The 18,767-nt window shown below is 61.3% G+C and overlaps 1 protein-coding gene across 1 annotated transcript; it reads left to right on the top strand.

Moving 5' to 3' along the window:
* The first annotated feature begins 149 nt into the window (after positions 1–149).
* Positions 150–18,261, top strand: ZSWIM4 (zinc finger SWIM-type containing 4). Its single transcript, XM_070625304.1, has 14 exons — positions 150–424; positions 2,338–2,539; positions 4,134–4,490; positions 6,007–6,155; positions 6,238–6,388; positions 7,157–7,324; positions 7,885–8,244; positions 9,500–9,637; positions 10,116–10,370; positions 10,849–10,984; positions 13,212–13,366; positions 14,589–14,752; positions 15,890–15,971; positions 16,368–18,261. Exons 1-14 carry the CDS (start codon positions 272–274, stop codon positions 17,225–17,227), a joined length of 3,330 nt encoding a protein of 1,109 aa, XP_070481405.1. The 5' UTR covers positions 150–271; the 3' UTR covers positions 17,228–18,261.
* Positions 18,262–18,767: the final 506 nt, after the last annotated feature.

Below are 18,767 nucleotides of genomic sequence, written 5' to 3'. Positions count from 1 at the left end.
GCCGAGGGGGGTGCCAATGGGGACGGGCGGCGGGGGCGGGACGGCGGCGGAGGATAAAGCGGCGGCTCAGGCAGCTTCATTGTTGTGAAGAGCCTTAAAGGGGCCGTATCGCCCGGCTGGCCCGGCGCGGGGCGGGGGTGGGTGCGGCGGGGGTCCCCGGGCGGCCGAGCGCGGAGGAAAGAGGGAAGGTGGGCTGGCGTCGCGGGAGCCGGCGAAGCGGAGCGGGCATCGGACCGACTAAGAGACCCCGCCCCGGCCCCGGCCCGGCCGGATGGACCCCCCCGCGGCCAAGCGGAGCCGGGGCTGCCCCGCGGGACCGGAGGAGCGCGACGCCGGGGCCGGGGCCGTGCGCGGCCGGGGCCGGCCCGAGGCGCTGCTGGACCTCAGCGCCAAGCGAGTGGCCGAGAGCTGGGCCTTCGAGCAGGTGACCGCGGGAGGGGGAGGGGCGCGCCCCCAGCCTCTTCCCGGGCGGCCTTCTCCTCCCGGTCCGTCCCCCGACTCCGGAGCTGCCGCCGTCGGATACGCCCCCGGGGACCCCCCCGAGACCCCCCCCTCGCCCCGCCCCGAGTCACCGCGCGTACTGCCACCTCCCTCGTTCAAGCCCCGTGACCCACCCCATCCCGTCTCCGCCACCCCTGCCCTCCCGCGCGCAAGACCCGGGGGTCCCTCAGCGCCCGGATCCCGACTCAGGACGCTTCCTTCTCCTCCTGCCCCATGGTCCCCTCGCGGCCCTGGGGACCCCTCTTTCCCACCTCGTCCTCCTCCTCCACTTAGGGCCCCCATCCAATCCTCGCTCCTCTCTCCAGCACCCACAAGCCGCCCCCACTTGGCGACACCCCCTTTCTCAGCCCCTCGAGTCTCACACTCACCTTTCCTGTTCTCCCACCCCAGGAAAGGACTCCCCCATTTCTACAGACCTCAGCCTCCAGAACCCACCTGTCCCATGGGGACCCCCCCAGTGCTCCAGATCCTTCTCTCAGGCCCTGCCCCTCAGCTCCACTCACCCTTCCCCGCCCGCCCTCCCAGCCATCCCAGTCCGTCCAGAGGTGGCAGCGGGGGCGGGACCCGGGGCTCAGGACCAGACAGGTGCACCTGGAACCCCACCTCTGTAGTTTCTAGGGGCTCTGCCAGGATGCCCCAAGTTTGGGGCAGTGGAAGTCTCCTTTCCCAGCCTCAGTGTGGGCCCCTGAGGAGCTGGAGATGTGGCTTGGACCAGACGTGCCTTCTGCAGCCCACCCTACCCGGCACCCCCCCCCCACCTCCCCCATCTGACTGTGAGGGGCGTCCCTTGCTTGCTGGCCTCTCCAGAGTTAGGAAGTCTGCCGGGACTGGCGGGTCTGGGTCAGGCGTGGATGGGGCACACTCTGATTCATGGCCAGGAAAATCCCTCCTTAGTCATCTGCCAACTGTCCCTGAGGCCTGGGCCAGTCGCTCGCCCTCCCACTCCCCCCTGCAACCCCGGCTTGGGGGCTCCAGAGGGTTTCTGCTCCCTCATTGTGTGTGAGACACCCAGAATAATCCTAAACCCACCTCGGGGCTCCCACGTGCCGGCCCTGGCCAGGCCGGGGGCAAGGGAAGCGCTCGCCTGCAGCAGCTCCCAGAATCCTCTGCGGGCCTCTGGGAGTTGTTCTCCTTCCCACTTTGAGGAAGCTGGGGCACAGACAGGCTGAGAAACTTGCCCAAGGTCACCCAGCCCGTGAGTAGCAAGCTTGGATTGGAACGTGGGCTCAACCCGCTCAGCTCATTGCCCAGAGCCCACAGCGGTGGCCAGGACACCCCTCCCTCTCTGGGGGCCCTGGGGAGCTGGGGACAGAGCCTGTCTCGAAAATCGGAGCTCGCCAACTGTGGGCCTCTGAACAAGTGAATGCCTACCTGTGAGCCTCAGATCCCCCAGGCTGCAAAATGGGGTGACAACTAGTGTCACAAGGTTGTTTCTGTGAGAATTAAAAGAAACCGTGTACGTAAAGCATTGAGCACAGTGTGGGCTAAGATAACGTAGGCCTGCTCACTATTCTTGTCACTTCTGTCTTTCTTCCTCCTGCCCCCTCAAAGCCTGGGAGGTGGGACCACCTTACATCAGGACCCTGGGACCTGACACCCAGGAGAGAAGCGGCAGAAAGTTCTAGAACACTAACTGTGAGCCAGATGTTCCTGTAAGCACTTTGCATATTTAATGCATATTTAATCTTCACGGTCCCCAGGTGCTGTCAACACCCCACCCCACACTTGAGAAAACCGACGCTCAGGCAGGTGGAGTGACTTGCCCAGGTCCTGTTGCTTGTAAGGGGCAAAGCCAGGATTTGTGCCAGGGTTTCTAACCCACCGGCCCTCCCACAGGTCGAGGAGCGGTTCTCCCGGGTGCCGGAGCCGGTCCAGAAGCGCATCGTGTTCTGGTCATTTCCACGCAGCGAGCGGGAGATATGTATGTACTCCTCGCTGGGCTGCCAGCCCCCAGAGGGCGAGCACGACGCCCGGGTGCCCTTCACCCGCGGGCTGCACCTGCTGCAGAGCGGGGCCGTGGACCGCGTGCTGCAAGTGGGTGAGTGTGGCCCCCGCCCCGGCCAACGAGGCAGGGAGGCCTGGAGCAGGCCCGGGCCAGAGGGAGGGCAGGCCCCAGAACCCCGGCTTCCATGCCCAGGGAGGGTTGTGTGAGATATTGCAAGCTCCAGATCAGCCATCTGCCTAGACCTCAGGCAGCGGGCTTAGATGGGGGTAGGGGGAAGGCTGGTGAACTAGGAAGCGGGGGAGGGGAGGCCCCAGAACCCAGGCAGTGAGGCCCAGCTAAGGGTCGAGGACTGAGGCAAAGCCGTTCCTAGGTGGCAGGTGGAGGCCACCGTGGGGGTTGGGGGTAGAAGCTGAGATGGGGTGATGGAGCATCCTAGACCTCAGCTTCAGGCCCAGATGGGGCTGGGGGTGGGGTTATGAGCTCAAGGTGAGAGGTGGTTCTAGAGTCCTGAACCACAGACAGCAGGGGAGGGGAAGAGGTGGTGAGAGGACATCTCAGACTCCGGCAGAGGGACCCAGTGATGCTTTGGGCTCAGGTTTAGAGCCAGAGGTAAGAATGGTCCTAGACCTCAGGCAGCAGGGGCTTAGGTGAGAGTTGGAGGCAGAGATTTAGGGCCAGAGGTGAGAGGTAGCCTTTGACCTCAGGCAGAGACTCAGCTGGAGGTCGGGATCAGAGGTTTAGTGGTGGTCTCAGACCTAAGGCAACGAGGCTTGGGTGGGAGTCTGGGTAGCAGTTTAGGATCAGCTATGAGGTATGGTCTTAGACCTCAGGCAGCGGGATCCAGGGGAGAGAAGGGGGCAGAGGTTTAGACCTAGAGATGAAAGATGATTCTAGACCTCAGGCAGCGGGGCACACAAGGGGACTGGTGGAGGTTGAGCCAGAAAGCAGGCAAGCTCCGGAACGTGACGTCTGCCATGGGGCATGCCCCGTGTCCCAGCTGGAGGCAGGGGCTCCACCAGGATGACCCTCCCTGAACCCTGGCAGCCTGGGGCCCCCCTGCCTGGACATGACCCAGCCGGCCACAAGCTTGGCCGCCTCCAGCTGGTATGAGGAAGCCGCCGTCTCCCCGCATGACGCAGCCAGGGCCGGCTCGGGCCTGGGCTGCCCAACCAGTTGGATGAGCCTGGCATCTGGGCTCCCCAAGGGCCAGGGAGGGGCAGGGGGTGAGAGGTAGGCTGGCCCCTGGGGAGCCACATCAGCCACTCTCCCCCAAGTGTCACAGGCATCTTCCCAAGAAGGCTAGGGCTCCTGGAGCCCGGGCTGTATCCATGGCAACCCGAGGGCTGAGAACATCGTCATCTCTATAATCTTCAACATCGTCACTACGATACAGTAATATTATTCAGAATTAGAACACGAGCACGTCTTTATTTACAGCTTACTCTGTGCCAGCAGTGTTCTAAGCACTAGCCAAAAATTAACTCGTTTAATCCTCGTTACAAACACATGAGGAGGATGTCACTATTTATTCCCATTTGAAAAATGAGGAAACTGAGGCATGGAGACGTTAAGTGACTTGCAGTAGGTTACTCAGCTGGGATTTGTGCCCGGGCCTTGCTGTGCACCGCGGACCAGTGCTGCCCGTCTCTGGGGTGACACAGTGGTGACCTTCTGCCTTTGGTCGTAGGGTTCCATCTGAGTGGAAACATCCGGGAGCCAGGGGGCCCCGGGGAGCCCGAGCGCCTGTACCCTGTCTCCGTCAGCTTTGACCGCTGCAAGATCACGGCCGTGAGCTGTGGCTGCGACAACCGTGACCTCTTCTACTGTGCCCACGTGGTGGCCCTGTCGCTGTACCGCATCCGGCACGCCCGCCAGGTGGAGCTGCGGCTGCCCATCTCCGAGACGCTGTCGCAGATGAGCCGCGAGCAGCTACAGAAGTTCGTGCAGTACCTCATCAGCGCCCACCACACCGAGGTGCTGCCCACCGCCCAGCGCCTGGCCGACGAGATCCTCCTCCTGGGCTCCGAGATCAACCTGGTACACGGTAAGGGCGCCCGGGCTCCCCGCCACCCTGCTTGCCGTGCAACGCGCGCTTGTCACGGAATCCTCAGGTCCCCTTGATCCACGAGTGGGGTGGGGGGAGTACCACCGCCTGAGGTCAAGGTCACACACCGAGTAAGTGGCAGGTCCTGGATTTGCTGTGGCTCTGGGCAGATGAATTGTCACAAGTGAGCCAATGGAGAGAGCCTGAGTTGAGGGAACAAGTGGGAGTTCAGGCCCCAGGGTGGGGGTGTCCCGAGATCACAGGAGCAGGCCTGAGTGTGGAGGGGTGGCGGGCATGTGTGGACATTAGTGGATGTCATGGGTGGGAGACAGACCAGCAGGAATTAGGAGCTCTGAGAGGGTCTGGGGCTACGAGGGGCTGTGTTGCTTCACTATGAGGGCGAGAGGATGGAGTCCCATGGAGACTGGTGGACGGACGAGTGGCGGGTGGGTATTGGAGGGCGGGGATGAGTGGATGCAGGAGGCATTCATGGTGCTGTGTCGGCGTGAACCGATGGTGTGGAAAAATGGGTGATTGACTCGGGGATTGGGGGTTGGTGGGAATCGGAGGCAGGATGGGCTGTAATCGGGGGTTGAAGTAGACTGATGGTGCTGGACAGATGGGAAGGACCAATGGGGGCAGGCACTGGGGGGAGTTGATGGGTGCGTGGAATGTTCATCTGTGTGGACAGCCATGGTGGATGGGTTGACTGGGTGGGTGTTTCGTGGAGGGTGGATGGTGGTGGTGGGCGTTTTGGGAGATACATGTGAATGGGCTGTGCGATGGAGAAGAATAGAGAGAAAGTTGGGGTTAGTTGGATGGATGAATAGTATGGTTGTGTGGGTCAGTGGAGAGATGGGTTGGTGGGTATCTCGAGTGGTTGGCACAGATGAGTTGGAAAGACAGATGGGGGGCGTAGGTGGATGGAGGGGTGGACCAGTGGGATAGGTATATAGATAGGTGAGCAGGTGGGAGTTATGGGTAGGGTGGATGGTAGACTAATGGTGTAGATAGGTAGGTTAAGGGTTATGAATGTGTGGGTGGGTAGATGCATGGCATGACGTGGGGGCATGGAGAGACAGGTGAGTGGTTTGGATGGATGGGTGGGTGACATTTTGTGTAAAATGGATGGATGGATGGATGGCTAGATGGACAGGTGGACACACAGATGGAGGGATGGATGGATGGACAGATGGACACACGGATGGATGGGTAGATGGCTGGATGGATGGAGAAGCAGACACACGGATGGATGGATGGATGGACAGGTGGACACACGGATGGATGGATGGCTGGATGGATGTACAGACAGGTGGACACACGGATGGATGGATGGATGGCTGGATGGACAGGCAGACACATGGATGGATGGATGGATGGGTGGTTTTTCAGGTGGGAAGGATGAGTGATGGATGGAACTTTGGGACGGGTTGGGTGATTTGAAGAACTGGACAACGGCAGGGGCAGATGCCCCCTCTGCCCTGCCCCAGCCTCAGCTTTCCCTCCCTCCCTGCAGGCGCCCCAGACCCCACTGCGGGCGCAGGAATCGAGGATGCCAACTGTTGGCACCTGGACGAGGAGCAGATCCAGGAGCAGGTGAAGCAGCTGCTGTCCAACGGTGGCTACTATGGCGCCAGCCAGCAGCTGCGCTCCATGTTCTGCAAGGTGCTGTGCCAGGTGGCGGACCCGGGGCTGGAGGGCCCTGGCGCCGGCACCGCCCCTTCCTCATCGCCCTGCCCCTGCACAGGTGCGGGAGATGCTGCGGATGCGTGACTCCAATGGGGCACGCATGCTGATCCTCATGACCGAGCAGTTCCTGCAGGACCCACGCCTGGCCTTGTGGCGGCAGCAGGGCGCCGGCATGACGGACAAGTGCCGGCAGCTGTGGGACGAGCTGGGTAAGGTTCACCCCTGAGCGCGGTGGGCGCCGGCCAGCGCCAGCTGCCAGGTCTGGCCCCTGAGTCCTTCCTCCGTGAACTGGCCCCTCCGCTGTGAGAGGCCCGACCTGGGTGCTGGGCCACAGCAGGACCTGGGAGAGACTGACTCCCTGCCTTGGGGAGCCCACAGCTCCCCGGGGCCGGCAAGGCACCGCTGCAGACCCGCAGGCCGGGCGCACGCCTTCTCCACAAGGGCCGATAGCCAGTAGTTTGAGCTCTGCAGGCGTGTGATGTCTGTCACAACTACTGGGTTTTGCCCGCTGGAGAGAGAGAGAGCCCCTGCATGCATGCCCACTGGGCGTGGCAGCACCCCAACGAAACTGTATTCATGGACACTATTTACTTATTTGAATTTCATATAATTTTCTCGAGTCACAAAATATTCTTCTTTTGATTTATTTTCCCCCCACCATTTAAAAATGTAAAAATAAATCTTAGCTCACAGGCTGTTCAAAAACAGGGGGCGGGTTCGATTTTCTCCGTGGGCAGTAGTTGACTGACCCCCGTGAGAGATGGTGATAAATTCTACAGGGGAAAAAACAGCAAGAGGACTTTGGCAGCCTGGGTTCAAATGCTGCCTTCCCCGTTGTGTGACTTGGGGCAACTGCTTGTACCTCTCTGTAACCTCAGAGGCTCGAGGTGAGGGTTAAGCAGAGAGCAGCAGGCAGGCCCTCTGTAAGTGAATGCTGAGCCTGCCCCAGGCCCACATCCGCCGCCCTCCCTCCCCAGGGGCCCTGTGGGTGTGCGTCGTCCTGAGCCCCCACTGCAAACCAGAGGAGCAGGCGAGCTGGCTCCAGCTGCTTGGCCAGTGGGACAAGCTGGACGTGTGCCCACTGGAAGAAGGCAATTACTCTTTCGATGGCCCCAACGTGCGGCCCACTGTGGCCCTCAGCCCAGGTAGGAGAGGGGCCCCTACTGCCCCCCCACCAAACCGTCACCACCTCCTACGGCCCAGCCCTGCCCGACCGCCCCCCAGGAGGAGGTGAGTGCCCAGGGCAGGGGCAGGAGAGCCTTCAGACCCTGCAGTTGTGGGCTGGTCTCCTGACCCAGCCTCCTCCTGGGGGGAGGCAGGGATGGGGGCGGGGAACAGAGAGAGAGGGAGGGAGAGAGAGTGAGAAGAGAGAAGCAGAAAGGGAGGGAGAGAGACAGACAGCGGAGGAGAGAGAGGAATGGGGGCTGGAGAGAGAGATGGAGAGAGGAAAAGAGGACTGTGTGTGGGGGAGAGATGGACACATACAGTTCACTCAGCTGTCCACCTGTGTGGACAGGGCTCTAACTCCCCCCCTGCCGCACACGCACACCTGTGCCTTTGAAAGGCTGCTGCATGTATTTGGGGAGGTGACACCCATTGCTGCACCCACAGTCTCTCCCAGCTGGCATTCGGGGGGGGAGGACCTGGCTGTGGCCCGACCGCCAGGATCTGCCTCACCAGGCTGTGCTGGACGCCTCTCCTGCAGGCGCGGAGGGGGAGGAGGAGGAGGAGGAGGTGGCGGCTGCAGGTTCCCGCCACACCGTATTCGGCCGCGCCCTGCAGGCCGGGTCCCTGCGCTGGAGCGACGCCCACCTGCAGAGGATCCTGGCCAGTGACTCCTACGGCCCCAGCCTCACCGGCAACGTGGGCAGCGACAAGCCGATCTTCGACCCCCAGGGCCACCCACTGTGGCTGGGCGAGCCCTTCCCCACCGCCTGTGCCCGGGTGGACACCCTGCGTGCCCACGGGTACCCCCGCCAGGCCCTGCGGCTGGCAGGTGCCGTGGTCAACACGCTCCGGCTGCAGCGGCGACAGCAGCTTGAGACCTACAAGCAGCAGAAGAAAGGTAGGCACCGATATTATCACCATGTCCGGGGGGCTGTGGCAACCCAGAGGGTCTGTGGTACCCCTCAGGGTCCCACCAGGAAAATGGAACCGCTCTCAGGGGCCTTGAGCAGAAAGGAGTCTATCCAGGGGACTGAGGGCTCACAAAACCACTGGCAGGGCTGCAGCATCGAAAGCCAGGGAGGCCGCTGCTCGGGGTCAAGAACTTGAACTTCAGAAGCACAGAGACTGCCGCAAACTGCTGACAGCTCAGCGGCTGGCGGCCCCGGCGGGGGCAGTTCCCAAGAGGACACCCAGAACCTGCCGGCAAACCTCCTGCCTGCGCCTGCGGACAGCTGCACACCTGCTCACCGGCCCTCGTCCTCTCCCACCTGCCACTCCTCACACAAAGGAGTCTGGGAAATGTAGTTTCTAAGGGTCTGGCCCCTGCAGTAGCAGGCTGGTGCCAGCCATATGCCTTTCAGGAACATGGATGGACCCAGTGAGGCCAGACCTTCTGATTTTTCAAGACAGGCCAGAAATCTGGATTATTTGATGTGGAATTTACTGATTTTTTTAAACATGGGCAACAGTTCAAATTTGTATTAGGAAAAAAACCCCACACCATATGGGGGATAAAGACTCATGTTTGTGGACTAGATAAGGGGCGGCAGGAGGGGCCCCAGGTGCGTCCTCTGGGTGGCAGGGTTGCGTTGATGGGTCAGTTCTCAGGAGATTGAACGCAGGGTGTAATGGAAACATGGGGCATGTGGGTCCCTAGCAGAGCCCTGACCCGACCTAGAGGCCTGGGGAAAGCCCTCCAAAGGAGATGAGAGCTAGGCTGAGAGCTTAAGGATGTATAGGAGTTTCCCCGGAGAAGGGGAGGGAGGAACAGTGTTCCAGGTAGAAGGAACAGCATGCACAGGAGCCCAGAGGCAAGAGAGAGCTTGGCTTGTGCAGGGACATTGGAGGGTGGCTGCCACAGAGCCCTGAAAGCTGGTTGGGCTTGAGAGAGGTGGGAGGGATTAGGGTTATGAGGAGGATGACACTGGTTGGATGTATTAGAAAGTGCATGGTTTCGTCCCTGTGTCCTGCCAGGCCTGGGTCTGGCTCTGGGGGCAAGAGCCGCTGCAGAGCTAGAGGGGCAGAGAAAATGGCTGCTGAGTGGGCAGGTGGTGGGCAGGCATGGGGAGGCTGAGCTTGGGGTTCAGGGAGAGGAAGGCCCCCCGGGGGTTTAGGAGAGTAGGCGTGCACTGAGCCTCTCTTCCTGCCTGCAGAGCTGCTGCAGAAAGGCTCCACCTGCATCACCAACACCGAAGGATGGGTGGGCCACCCCCTGGACCCCATTGGCTGCCTCTGCAGGGCGCTCCTGGAGGCCTGTCGCCTGGAGGAAGAGACCCTCACCCTTTACCCAGGTACCCACATTGGGTTGCCCTGGAAGAAGTGGGACAAACCCGACACCTTGGCCCCGCCCCCTAGCTGGTACCCCCTAAGCAGTGAGCCCACCCCCCCCCCCCACGCTTGGCCACGCCCCCGACCATAATCCCATAGCCGGTGAGACCACGTCCCTGCATTTGGCCATGCCCCCGGCCGGTACCCCTAAACAGTGAGGCCACGCCCCTAGCCCATACCCCCTAGAATGAGGTCACGCCCCTACGCTTGGCCACGCCCCCTCGCCAGTGCACGGAACCAGTAGGCTTAGCTTCTCCTGAAAGTGAGGCCACCATAGGCCTAACTGCTGCTAGAAGGCGGGCCCCACCCCCTGGTGAGTGCTGGGAGCATCCGTGCTCCCTGTGAACCCCACCCCGCCACTCTCCATGCTTGAGGTCAAGGGCCACTGGGGTCCCAGGAAAGGGGGTCCCCTCCAGCAGCTCTGGTGACCGTCTCCCACAGACTCAGGCCCGGAGAAGCGGAAGGTGGCCTACCAGCACGTACCTGTGCCTGGGAGCCCTGGGGAGTCCTACTTGGCGCTGGCGCTGGAGGTGGCCCTGCTGGGTCTGGGGCAGCAGCGGGCCCTGCCCGAGGGGCTGTACGCCCAGGACAAGGTGGTGCGCAACGAGGAGCAGCTGCTGGCCCTGCTAGAGGAGGTGGAGCTGGACGAGCGGCTGGTGCAGGTGCTGCGGAAGCAGGCGGGGCTCCTGCTGGAAGGTGAGCCCGGTTGCTGCTGCCCCAGCCCCGCCTCCTGGTCCTTACAGCCCGGTGGTACCTTGACTGTTCCTGATAGGCGAGATCCTGCCCTCGGCCCCTCCCCCAGCCGTGCTGGCAGCCAATAGCTGCCGCGCTAGTGGTGAAGCCACGCTCCCGAGCCACGCTGGCAGCCAATGAGCCTAGTCGCTGAGGCCCGGCCGGACGTTATTGGCTTTGCCCTTTTGCTGCCTTGGGGGCCCGGCCCCCTAAGGCAGGGAGGAGCTCCCGGCGCCGGTCAGACCCACGTCCCTCCTCTGGCCCCACCCTGCCTCTGAGTCCTGCCCCCGACCCAGGGCTGCCCAGGATCCCCTCTGACCCCTAGCTCAGCCAGTCTATCCTGGGGTCCGCACATCCCCTACTCAGAGCCTGGGCCTGGGGAGACCTGGGAGGGGCGGAGGTGAGCCCACACCTGGGGACTGAGCTCCCGCTGCCCCTCCAGGGGGTCCGTTCAGCGGCTTCGGAGAGGTGCTGTTCCGGGAGAGCGTGCCTATGCACACCTGTGCCCGCTACCTGTTCGCCGCGCTGCTGCCCCACGACCCCGACCTGGCCTACCGCCTGGCGCTGCGAGCCATGAGGTGAGGACAGCGATGGCTGGGGGCTCGGCCAGCGGCGGGCAGGAGCTGGCTGGGAGGCGTGCTCGATCGTCCATTCTCTTACTTTAAATTTGAGAAATCTCCACGTGGCACAGAATTCAGTCCTTTTCCAGGCAGATTTTTCCCAACACCCCCCCCCCCCAAATCTCTCTGAAGACAAGCAGTGTTACCACTTTCTTATCTATCCTGCAAGAGTAGACATTTCTGCAATCCCATAATTTCAATGAAATTGAAAATTCATTCTCCTTTCACACCTAGGCTACGTCCTGTACCTGTTGTCACTGAACATTGGATCTTAAAGGCTTTGTCCTGTCACACAGCATGTGAACCACGGTGTCCATGCGGGGTCGCACCAGCAAAGAGCCAGGCTGGAGTTGACAGACATTTACACTGTTTCCAGAAAAATGTTGCAATGAATAATCTTGTTACATTTCTCACCTGCAGCAGCAGACCATAGAAGCAGAGTTTTGAAAGCTGTCTGTATAGTAAACCATGCCCAGCAAATAAGATGCAACCTGGGCCTGTCCTCTGAGCCCGGCCGCCAGAGATAGCAATTAACAATTTGGGTGCATCTTTCCAGAATATTTAGAAAGAACAGACTGTAAGAGCTCTGATTTAGGGAACACTCTTTTCTGTGCAAGGCTTTTTTCTAAGCCAGGGCCCAGCAAATTACAGCCCACGGGCCAAATTCGGCCCGCCACCTGTAACCTCCTGGGCCCGCTACAGCCCCCCAGATAAGAATGGTTTTTACATTTTTAAATGATTGGAAAAAATCAAGAGAAGATTCTGTGACACATGAAAAGAATCTGAACCTCTGATTTCAGCGTCCAGAAATGAGGTTCTGTCGGCACACAGCCGTGCTCACGTGTTTGTGTGTTGTCTGGCTGCTTTTGCCAACAGTGACAGACTGAGTCGTTGGGACAGAGACCAATGGCCTGCAGAGCAGAAAATATTGGCTGTCCGGCCCTGTGCCAAAAAAGGTGCCGACCCCTGACCTAAGTCCAGGACGCACATGACCCCATAGAATCTTCTAAACAACCTAGGAAATCAGCACGTTTGCCTGCATTTTACACGTTACAAAACCAGTGTAGATGGGTCCAAAGGCACACAGAGAGAACATTAGATACTGTTTGGAACCAGAATAGTCTTGACTCCTATTTCATGCTGTTGATCACATCTGACAACTTTGAAGAACTTTCTAAACGAAATATATGTGTATGGTGCACCTTAAGGGGGATGTCGAGTCATTCAACAGACATCTCTTGTTCCCCTTGTGTGTATAGGCATTGCTCTAGCTGCAGAGATGCAGCTGTGAGCGAAAGAGTCACAAATTCCTGCCCTCTGGGAGCTGGCATCTTAGTGAGACAGTAAATAAGTTAGTAGGTGAACTATGCTGCGTGTCAGATGGTGACACACAAGAAAGGGTGGAAGGAGTTGGGAGTGGGAAGTTGTAATTTCACATGTGGTGGGGGGCGCGGCGGTGCGGGGGTTGGCTGTCAGGGAAGAGCTCACTGAAAAGTATTTGAGGGGCCGCCCCGTGGCTGAGGGGTTAAGTTCATGCGCTCCGCTTCAACGGCCCAGGGTTTTGCCAGTTCAGATCCTGGGCACGGACACGGCACCGCTCTTCAGGCCATGCTGAGACAGCGTCCCACATGCCACAACTAGAAGGACCCACAGCTAAAAATATACAACTATGCACTGGGGGAATTTGGGGAGAAAAAGCAGGAAAAAAAAAGAAGATTGGCAACAGTTGTTAGCTCAGGTGCCAATCTTTAAAAAAGAAAAAATTCCTCTGTTAAAAAAAAAAAAAGAAAAGTATTTGAGCAAAGACCTCAAGGTGGTGAGGGAGGGGCCACAAGGATGTCTGGGAAAGAGCGCTCCAGGCAGTGGGAGCAGCCTGTGCAAAGGCCCTGTGTTGGACTGTGCTTGGTTGTGGGTGAGGGACATTGAGGGGAACAGTGGCTGGAGCAGAGTGAGCAAGGGGAGGGCGTCATAGAGGGAGTAACAGGCCACATCAGGACATAAATAATCCCCTTAATGAGCCCTTGGTGTGTGAACAGAGCATTGTTTATTTGATCTTCCCCATGGAGACGGGCATCAGCAACACTGCAGTGACCATCTCGCACACACGTCCTCCGTCTCCCTGGGGGCCCAGGGCTTTGCCGGCCCAAGGGATGGACTTGAGGGCCCACTTCTCCCCTCCCTGCAGGCTGCCTGTGCTGGAGACAGCGTTCCCCGCCGGAGAGGCTCACGCCAGCCCACTGGACTCCGTCATGAGTAACCGCTTCCCCCGCTGGTTCATCCTTGGCCACCTGGAGACCCGCCAGTGCGAGCTGGCCTCCGCCATGCTGACGGCCGCCAAGGGTGAGGATGGCGGCTGCCCCCGGCCGTCCCCCATCCCCCTCCTCTGCCGCCTCCTCCTCCCTCCATTCCCTCATTCCTTCCCCCTCCTTTTTGTCCTTTTACCAAATTCCACACTTCTCCAGGCACTCCCCCTGGGTGCCCAGGACGCAGCAGTGAGCACACCGTCCCAGGTCCCGTGCCCTGTGGTACATTCTAGCGGGGTGGACAGTCAGCTAGGGGGCAAAGGTTGACATTAAAGCCACGATGTGAAGGTGGGCGGAGCCCTGCCGGTCCCTGGTCTCCTCAGGCTGCTGTAACATAACCCCAGGCGGGCGGTTGAGATCCCAGACACTCATTTCTCTCGGTCCTGGAGGCTGGAGTCCAGGACCAGGTGCCCGCAGGGTCGCTTCCTGGTGAGGGCTCCTCCCGGCTGTGGACGGCTGCCTCCTCACTGTGGCCTCACACGGCCGAGAGGGTGCTCTGGTCTCCTCTTCTCACAGGGTGCCCATCCCATCACGGGCCCACCCATGACCACACCTCACCCCATCACTCCCAAAGGCCCTGCCTCGTAACGCCATATGCCAGGGTTAGGGCTTCAATGGGCAAATTTGGGGACACAGTTCAGTCTATAGCATCTGGGAAGAGCATTCCAGGCAGAGGGAACAGCCAGTGCAAAGGTCCTGAGGCTGGACTGTGCCTGGTATATTTGAGGGACAGAGAGGAGGCCTGTGTGGCTGAGCAGAGTGACAGAATTGTCAGATCTGGGCCAGTGATAATCGTGGTAACAAAAGCTCACATTTGTGGAGCTCTTGCCATTTAAGGCCTTTGCAAGAATGGGCTCACCACGGCCCTGTGAGGCAGGTACCAGGGCCTTAGTACAAGCTGTTTTACAGATAGGACAGCCAAGGCACAGAGAGGTGAAGTGACTTGCTCAGGGTCACACAGCTAGTGAGTGGCAGGCCAGGGATTTGAACTGTGGCATTTTGGGTCCAGAATCGATGCCTGTGACAATTAGGGGTCCAGTGGCTCCCTAGGTGGCTTCCTCCCACTGGAAGGAGGACAGAGAGAAGGGGCAGGGGCAGTGCTGAGAGCGGGCTGGATCTTCATGGAACCATCGCCAGGTGTTCCCTCCACGCTCACACACGTACACCTGTGTGGCAGAATCTGCAGGAACAGGTCAGCCAGCGACAGGGGCTGGTGCCCAGTGTCCCAACAGTGGCCTCTATCCCCGCCCCCACCCCAGGAGACCCCAAGTGGCTGCACGCGGTACTGGGCTCCATCCGGCAGAACATTCACTCACCGGCCCTGCTCTTCAAGCTGGCGCAAGACGCCTGCAAGACGGCCACCCCAGCCGGCGCACCACCGGACACCACCCTGCTGGGCATCGCGCTCGAGCTGGGCCTGCAGGTGCCGGCCGCCGGGGGGAGGGGGGAGGAGACTGCCGCCTGAGGGCGGGGCCTGTGTGAGCCACCACCTCTGGGGGTGGGGCCACAGGGGGCCACCCCTCTAACGGAGCGTCCTGGGAATGAAGGAATGGAGTCCCTAGTAGGGATGGGTCTATGAATGCGGGACTCAGTGGCAGAGTCAGAAGGTGAGAATCCACTTCTGGGGGTGTGGCTGAGGCCGAGGAGGGGGCTCACGGCTCCTGCAGGTAAGTGGGGCCACAACAGGGAACACAGCCTAGAGGTGCTGGCGTGGGGGCTGGTGTCCTTATGCTTAAGGACCACGGGTGGGCGGGGCTGAAGCTGAGGGGCACAGCCTGCCAATAAGGAGCTTTCTTGGGGGCGGGGCCTGAGGGGATAGACAGGCATGGAGCCCGGGGGGCCGGGCCTCAGGGACGGAAGTAAAACGAGAATAAGGAACAGCTTGGAGCAGGCTTCCAGGATGGGGTGGGCCCATCTCAGTAGAACTGGCAAGCAAGGGACCTGAAGGAGGCCGAACTGACCCCAAACAACCTCCTGTAGGGGATGGAGCCGCTGCGGGGAGGATGTGGAGGGCAAGATAGGAGTGGAGCTTTAGAGAGACGCGCTCCTTAGAAGCTTCCAGAAGGCAGGTCCATCAGACAGGACCTGGGGATAGGGCCTGGGGGGAGGGCCAGCAAGGAGGGTGCTTAGTGGGGGTGGGACCTGAAGAGAAGTAGGGCCTGTGGGTCAGGTGCTTTGGGGCTACAGAGGGAGACATGAAGCTTGGAACTTTCTGGAGAGAAGGGACAGGTGGGCTTGTCCAGAGTGGAAGCCCTGGGGCCTCAGATAACAGCAATAGTGGCAGTAATAGTAATGGCTGGCACCAGCTGGGCTCCTCAGAGCAGCAGACACTGTGCACAGAGCTGTGCCGACATCATTTCCTTCTTGACAGCCCCGGGCGGTAGACACGGTTGTTCTCCCCACCTTACAGGTGAGGAGGCTGAGGCCGCTCGCCCAGATCATGTGGCTCCTTGGTTCAGTCCCTAACTCCCAAGTCTTCCCGGACCCCTCTGGATCCCTGACCCCCCTGAGACCAGCCCAAGGTTTTGGGTGACCCTTCTCTCCGCCTTCCACCCTGCAGGTGATGCGGATGACCCTGAACACCATGACGTGGCGGCGGAGGGAGATGGTGCGCTGGCTGGTCAGCTGTGCCACAGAGATCGGTGAGAGTCCCCATGGGGAGCATCCCTGTTCTGCTTCTCCAGGTGTCACAGGGGAGCCCGGCAGGCATGAGAGAGAAGCCAACTTTTGTCTGACTCCAGCCACTGCTCAGGGCCAGGCCGAAGGGGATGTCGGGCGGGGGGCTGGCCAGGCTAATGTGGCTTGGGTAAGGGACAGTGGCTCCACGGCTTGGCCCCACATACATGTTCCCACCCAATCCGGCGGCCCCTGCTTCTTTGGAGAGGTAAAGTGCAGTTTCTGTCCATCTTGGGTGGAGGGGGAGGGGGTGCATGTCCAGTCCTGGCTGGTGGGGATGGCAGTGCTGGGGTCAACCCCTGCGCCCACGACCACTTCCCTGCCCCTCCTCCTGACGGGTTTCGCCCTCTGACCTCCCCCAGGCCCAGAAGCCCTGATGAACATCATGCAGAATTGGTACTCCTTGTTCACCCCAGTGGAGGCGGCCACCATCGTGGCCGTGACAGGCACCACTCATGCCACACTGTTGCGGCTGCAGCTGGACACGGCCCGGCGGGAGGAGCTGTGGGCCTGCGCCCGCACCCTGGCCTTGCAGTGTGCCATGAAAGACCCTCAGAACTGTGCCCTGCCCGCCCTCACCCTGTGCGAGAAGAACCATGCAGCCTTTGAGGCGGCCTACCAGATCGTGCTGGACGCTGCGGCTGGTGGCCTGGGCCACGCCCACCTCTTCACCGTAGCCCGCTACATGGAGCACCGCGGCCTGCCGCTGCGGGCCTACAAGCTGGCCACGCTGGCCCTGGCGCAGCTCAGCATTGCCTTCAACCAGGACAGCCACCCGGCCGTCAACGACGTGCTCTGGGCCTGCTCACTCAGCCACTCGCTGGGCCGGCACGAGCTCTCGGCCATCGTCCCCCTCATCATCCGCAGCGTCCACTGCGCCCCCATGCTCTCTGACATACTGCGCCGCTGGACTCTCTCAGCACCCGGCCTGGGGCCCCTGGGGGCCCGCCGGGCTGCCAAGCCACTGGGCACCGACCGGGCGCCACTCTGCCAGCTCCTGGACGCTGCGGTGGCAGCCTACATCACTACCAGCCACTCCCGCCTCACGCACATCAGCCCGCGGCACTACGGCGACTTCATCGAGTTCCTGGGCAAGGCGCGAGAGACCTTCCTGCTGGCGCCCGATGGGCACCTCCAGTTCGCGCAGTTCTTGGAGACCCTGAAGCAGACCTACAAGGGCAAGAAGAAGCTGATGCTTTTGGTGCGGGAGCGTTTCGGCTGAGGACCGCAGGCAGGCGGTGGCCTCGCCCCGCAGCACCCGCTCCCCATCGGGGGCCTCAACACTGGGGGCCCACGGGCATTTCAGTATTAAGTCAGGGACGGAGCCCAGCCGGAGCTAGGGGGTCTTGCCTGCCCGCCCCCCAAGCCTGGAAGGAGGTAGGAGGTAGGGGTCCTGCCACGTGTGTGCCTAGCAGTGTGCAAGCAAGTGTTCGAGACTCGAGGATCAGAAGCCATACCACCACCCAGAGGCCTGGAAGAGGGTGTGAGCTTGGGCAGCTGGTATGACCCCACCTCGGGCACCCCAAAAGCAATAGGCAAGCACCACCTCCCCAGAGTTGTAGGTCTGCCTTGGGCTGCGCTGGGCCATGGCCGGGGCTGGGAGGCAGGACTTCCAGCAATGGGCTCTCCAGCTCAGTGCAGCACACCCTCCCTGCACCCCGCCCAGGGTGGCCAGGGGGCTTGTGTTAGGGCGTTTCGATCTCCTTTTGTACTCTCTCTGCCTCAGGAGCCCCATTCCACAGCCCTGCGCCCCCTCCAGGCTGCCCAGCTGGACCAATGGCCCACCCCCACCGAAGGATTTGAAGAGGCCTCAGGCCTCAGCCACATACCTCACCCCATCCGGCCAGGACTCCCATTCCTATAGGTGCCAGGGTCCCAGGGCGGGCTGGGGGTCACTGCTGCCCCTCCCCTTACCTGTCAGTCACTGGACATACAACTCAGGAACCGAGCCAGGCTCACACTGTCCTCCAAAGCTGGTGTTAGGAGACAAGCACAGGCCAGCCAGGGGCCCCAGCCCCAACCGGGTCTGGGCTTCTGGCCCTGGCCCTCTCCTGCCTCCCTGCCGCCTCCATCTCTCCCCCTCCCTGTATCTCCCTCCATTCGGCCTGCCTTTCTGTTTGTGTCTCCCAGCCGCTCCCCTCTGTCTCGTCTCCTCTTGTAATTAAGGACAAAGGATCACATCATTTTGTAACTCGTTTCTATTTATTGAACCATATATTGTATTTTCCTTTTTTTTTTTTTAAAGATTGAACACAGCGTTTTCTTTTTGCTTTTATTTTGGGAGTGAGGGTCTCCTCGCCGCGCCCCCCTACCCCCAGGGCCCTCTCTCCCCGCCATCGAGGAGCTCCCGCCTCCCCGTCCCCGGGCGCAGCCTGCAGCGCGGGGTGCCCGGCAAGCGCGTGCCGGCTGCACCCGGTGGCCCGAGTGCGGCTGACAGCGGGCGGGGCCCCCGGCTGCGTCTCGCCGGCGAGCGGGCGGGGCTTCCCCGTCTGGGCTCGTGAGCCCTGACGAGCCTCCCAGTCCCCGGATGGAGCGCGGCCGCCTCCGCCCCGGGCCGCAAGCGCCCCGGCAGCCCGGGGCAGGCGAGGACAGGCGCCCGGGGGCGGGGCCGGCCGCCAGGCGGCGCGCGCAGCCGGGGCGGGGCTCCGGCGGCGCTGGGCTCGGCGATTGGCTCGCGGCACCGCCCTCCGGTCGAGAGGGCCAATAGGAGGTGGCCCCGCCCCGCGCGGCCCCGCATGTATGTACGGGCGGCCCCGCGCGCC

This window comes from Equus przewalskii, chromosome 6 (assembly GCF_037783145.1).
Source record: "Equus przewalskii isolate Varuska chromosome 6, EquPr2, whole genome shotgun sequence".
NCBI classification, from domain to species: Eukaryota; Metazoa; Chordata; class Mammalia; order Perissodactyla; family Equidae; genus Equus; species Equus przewalskii.
This window is presented reverse-complemented; position numbering and strand designations above follow the sequence as displayed.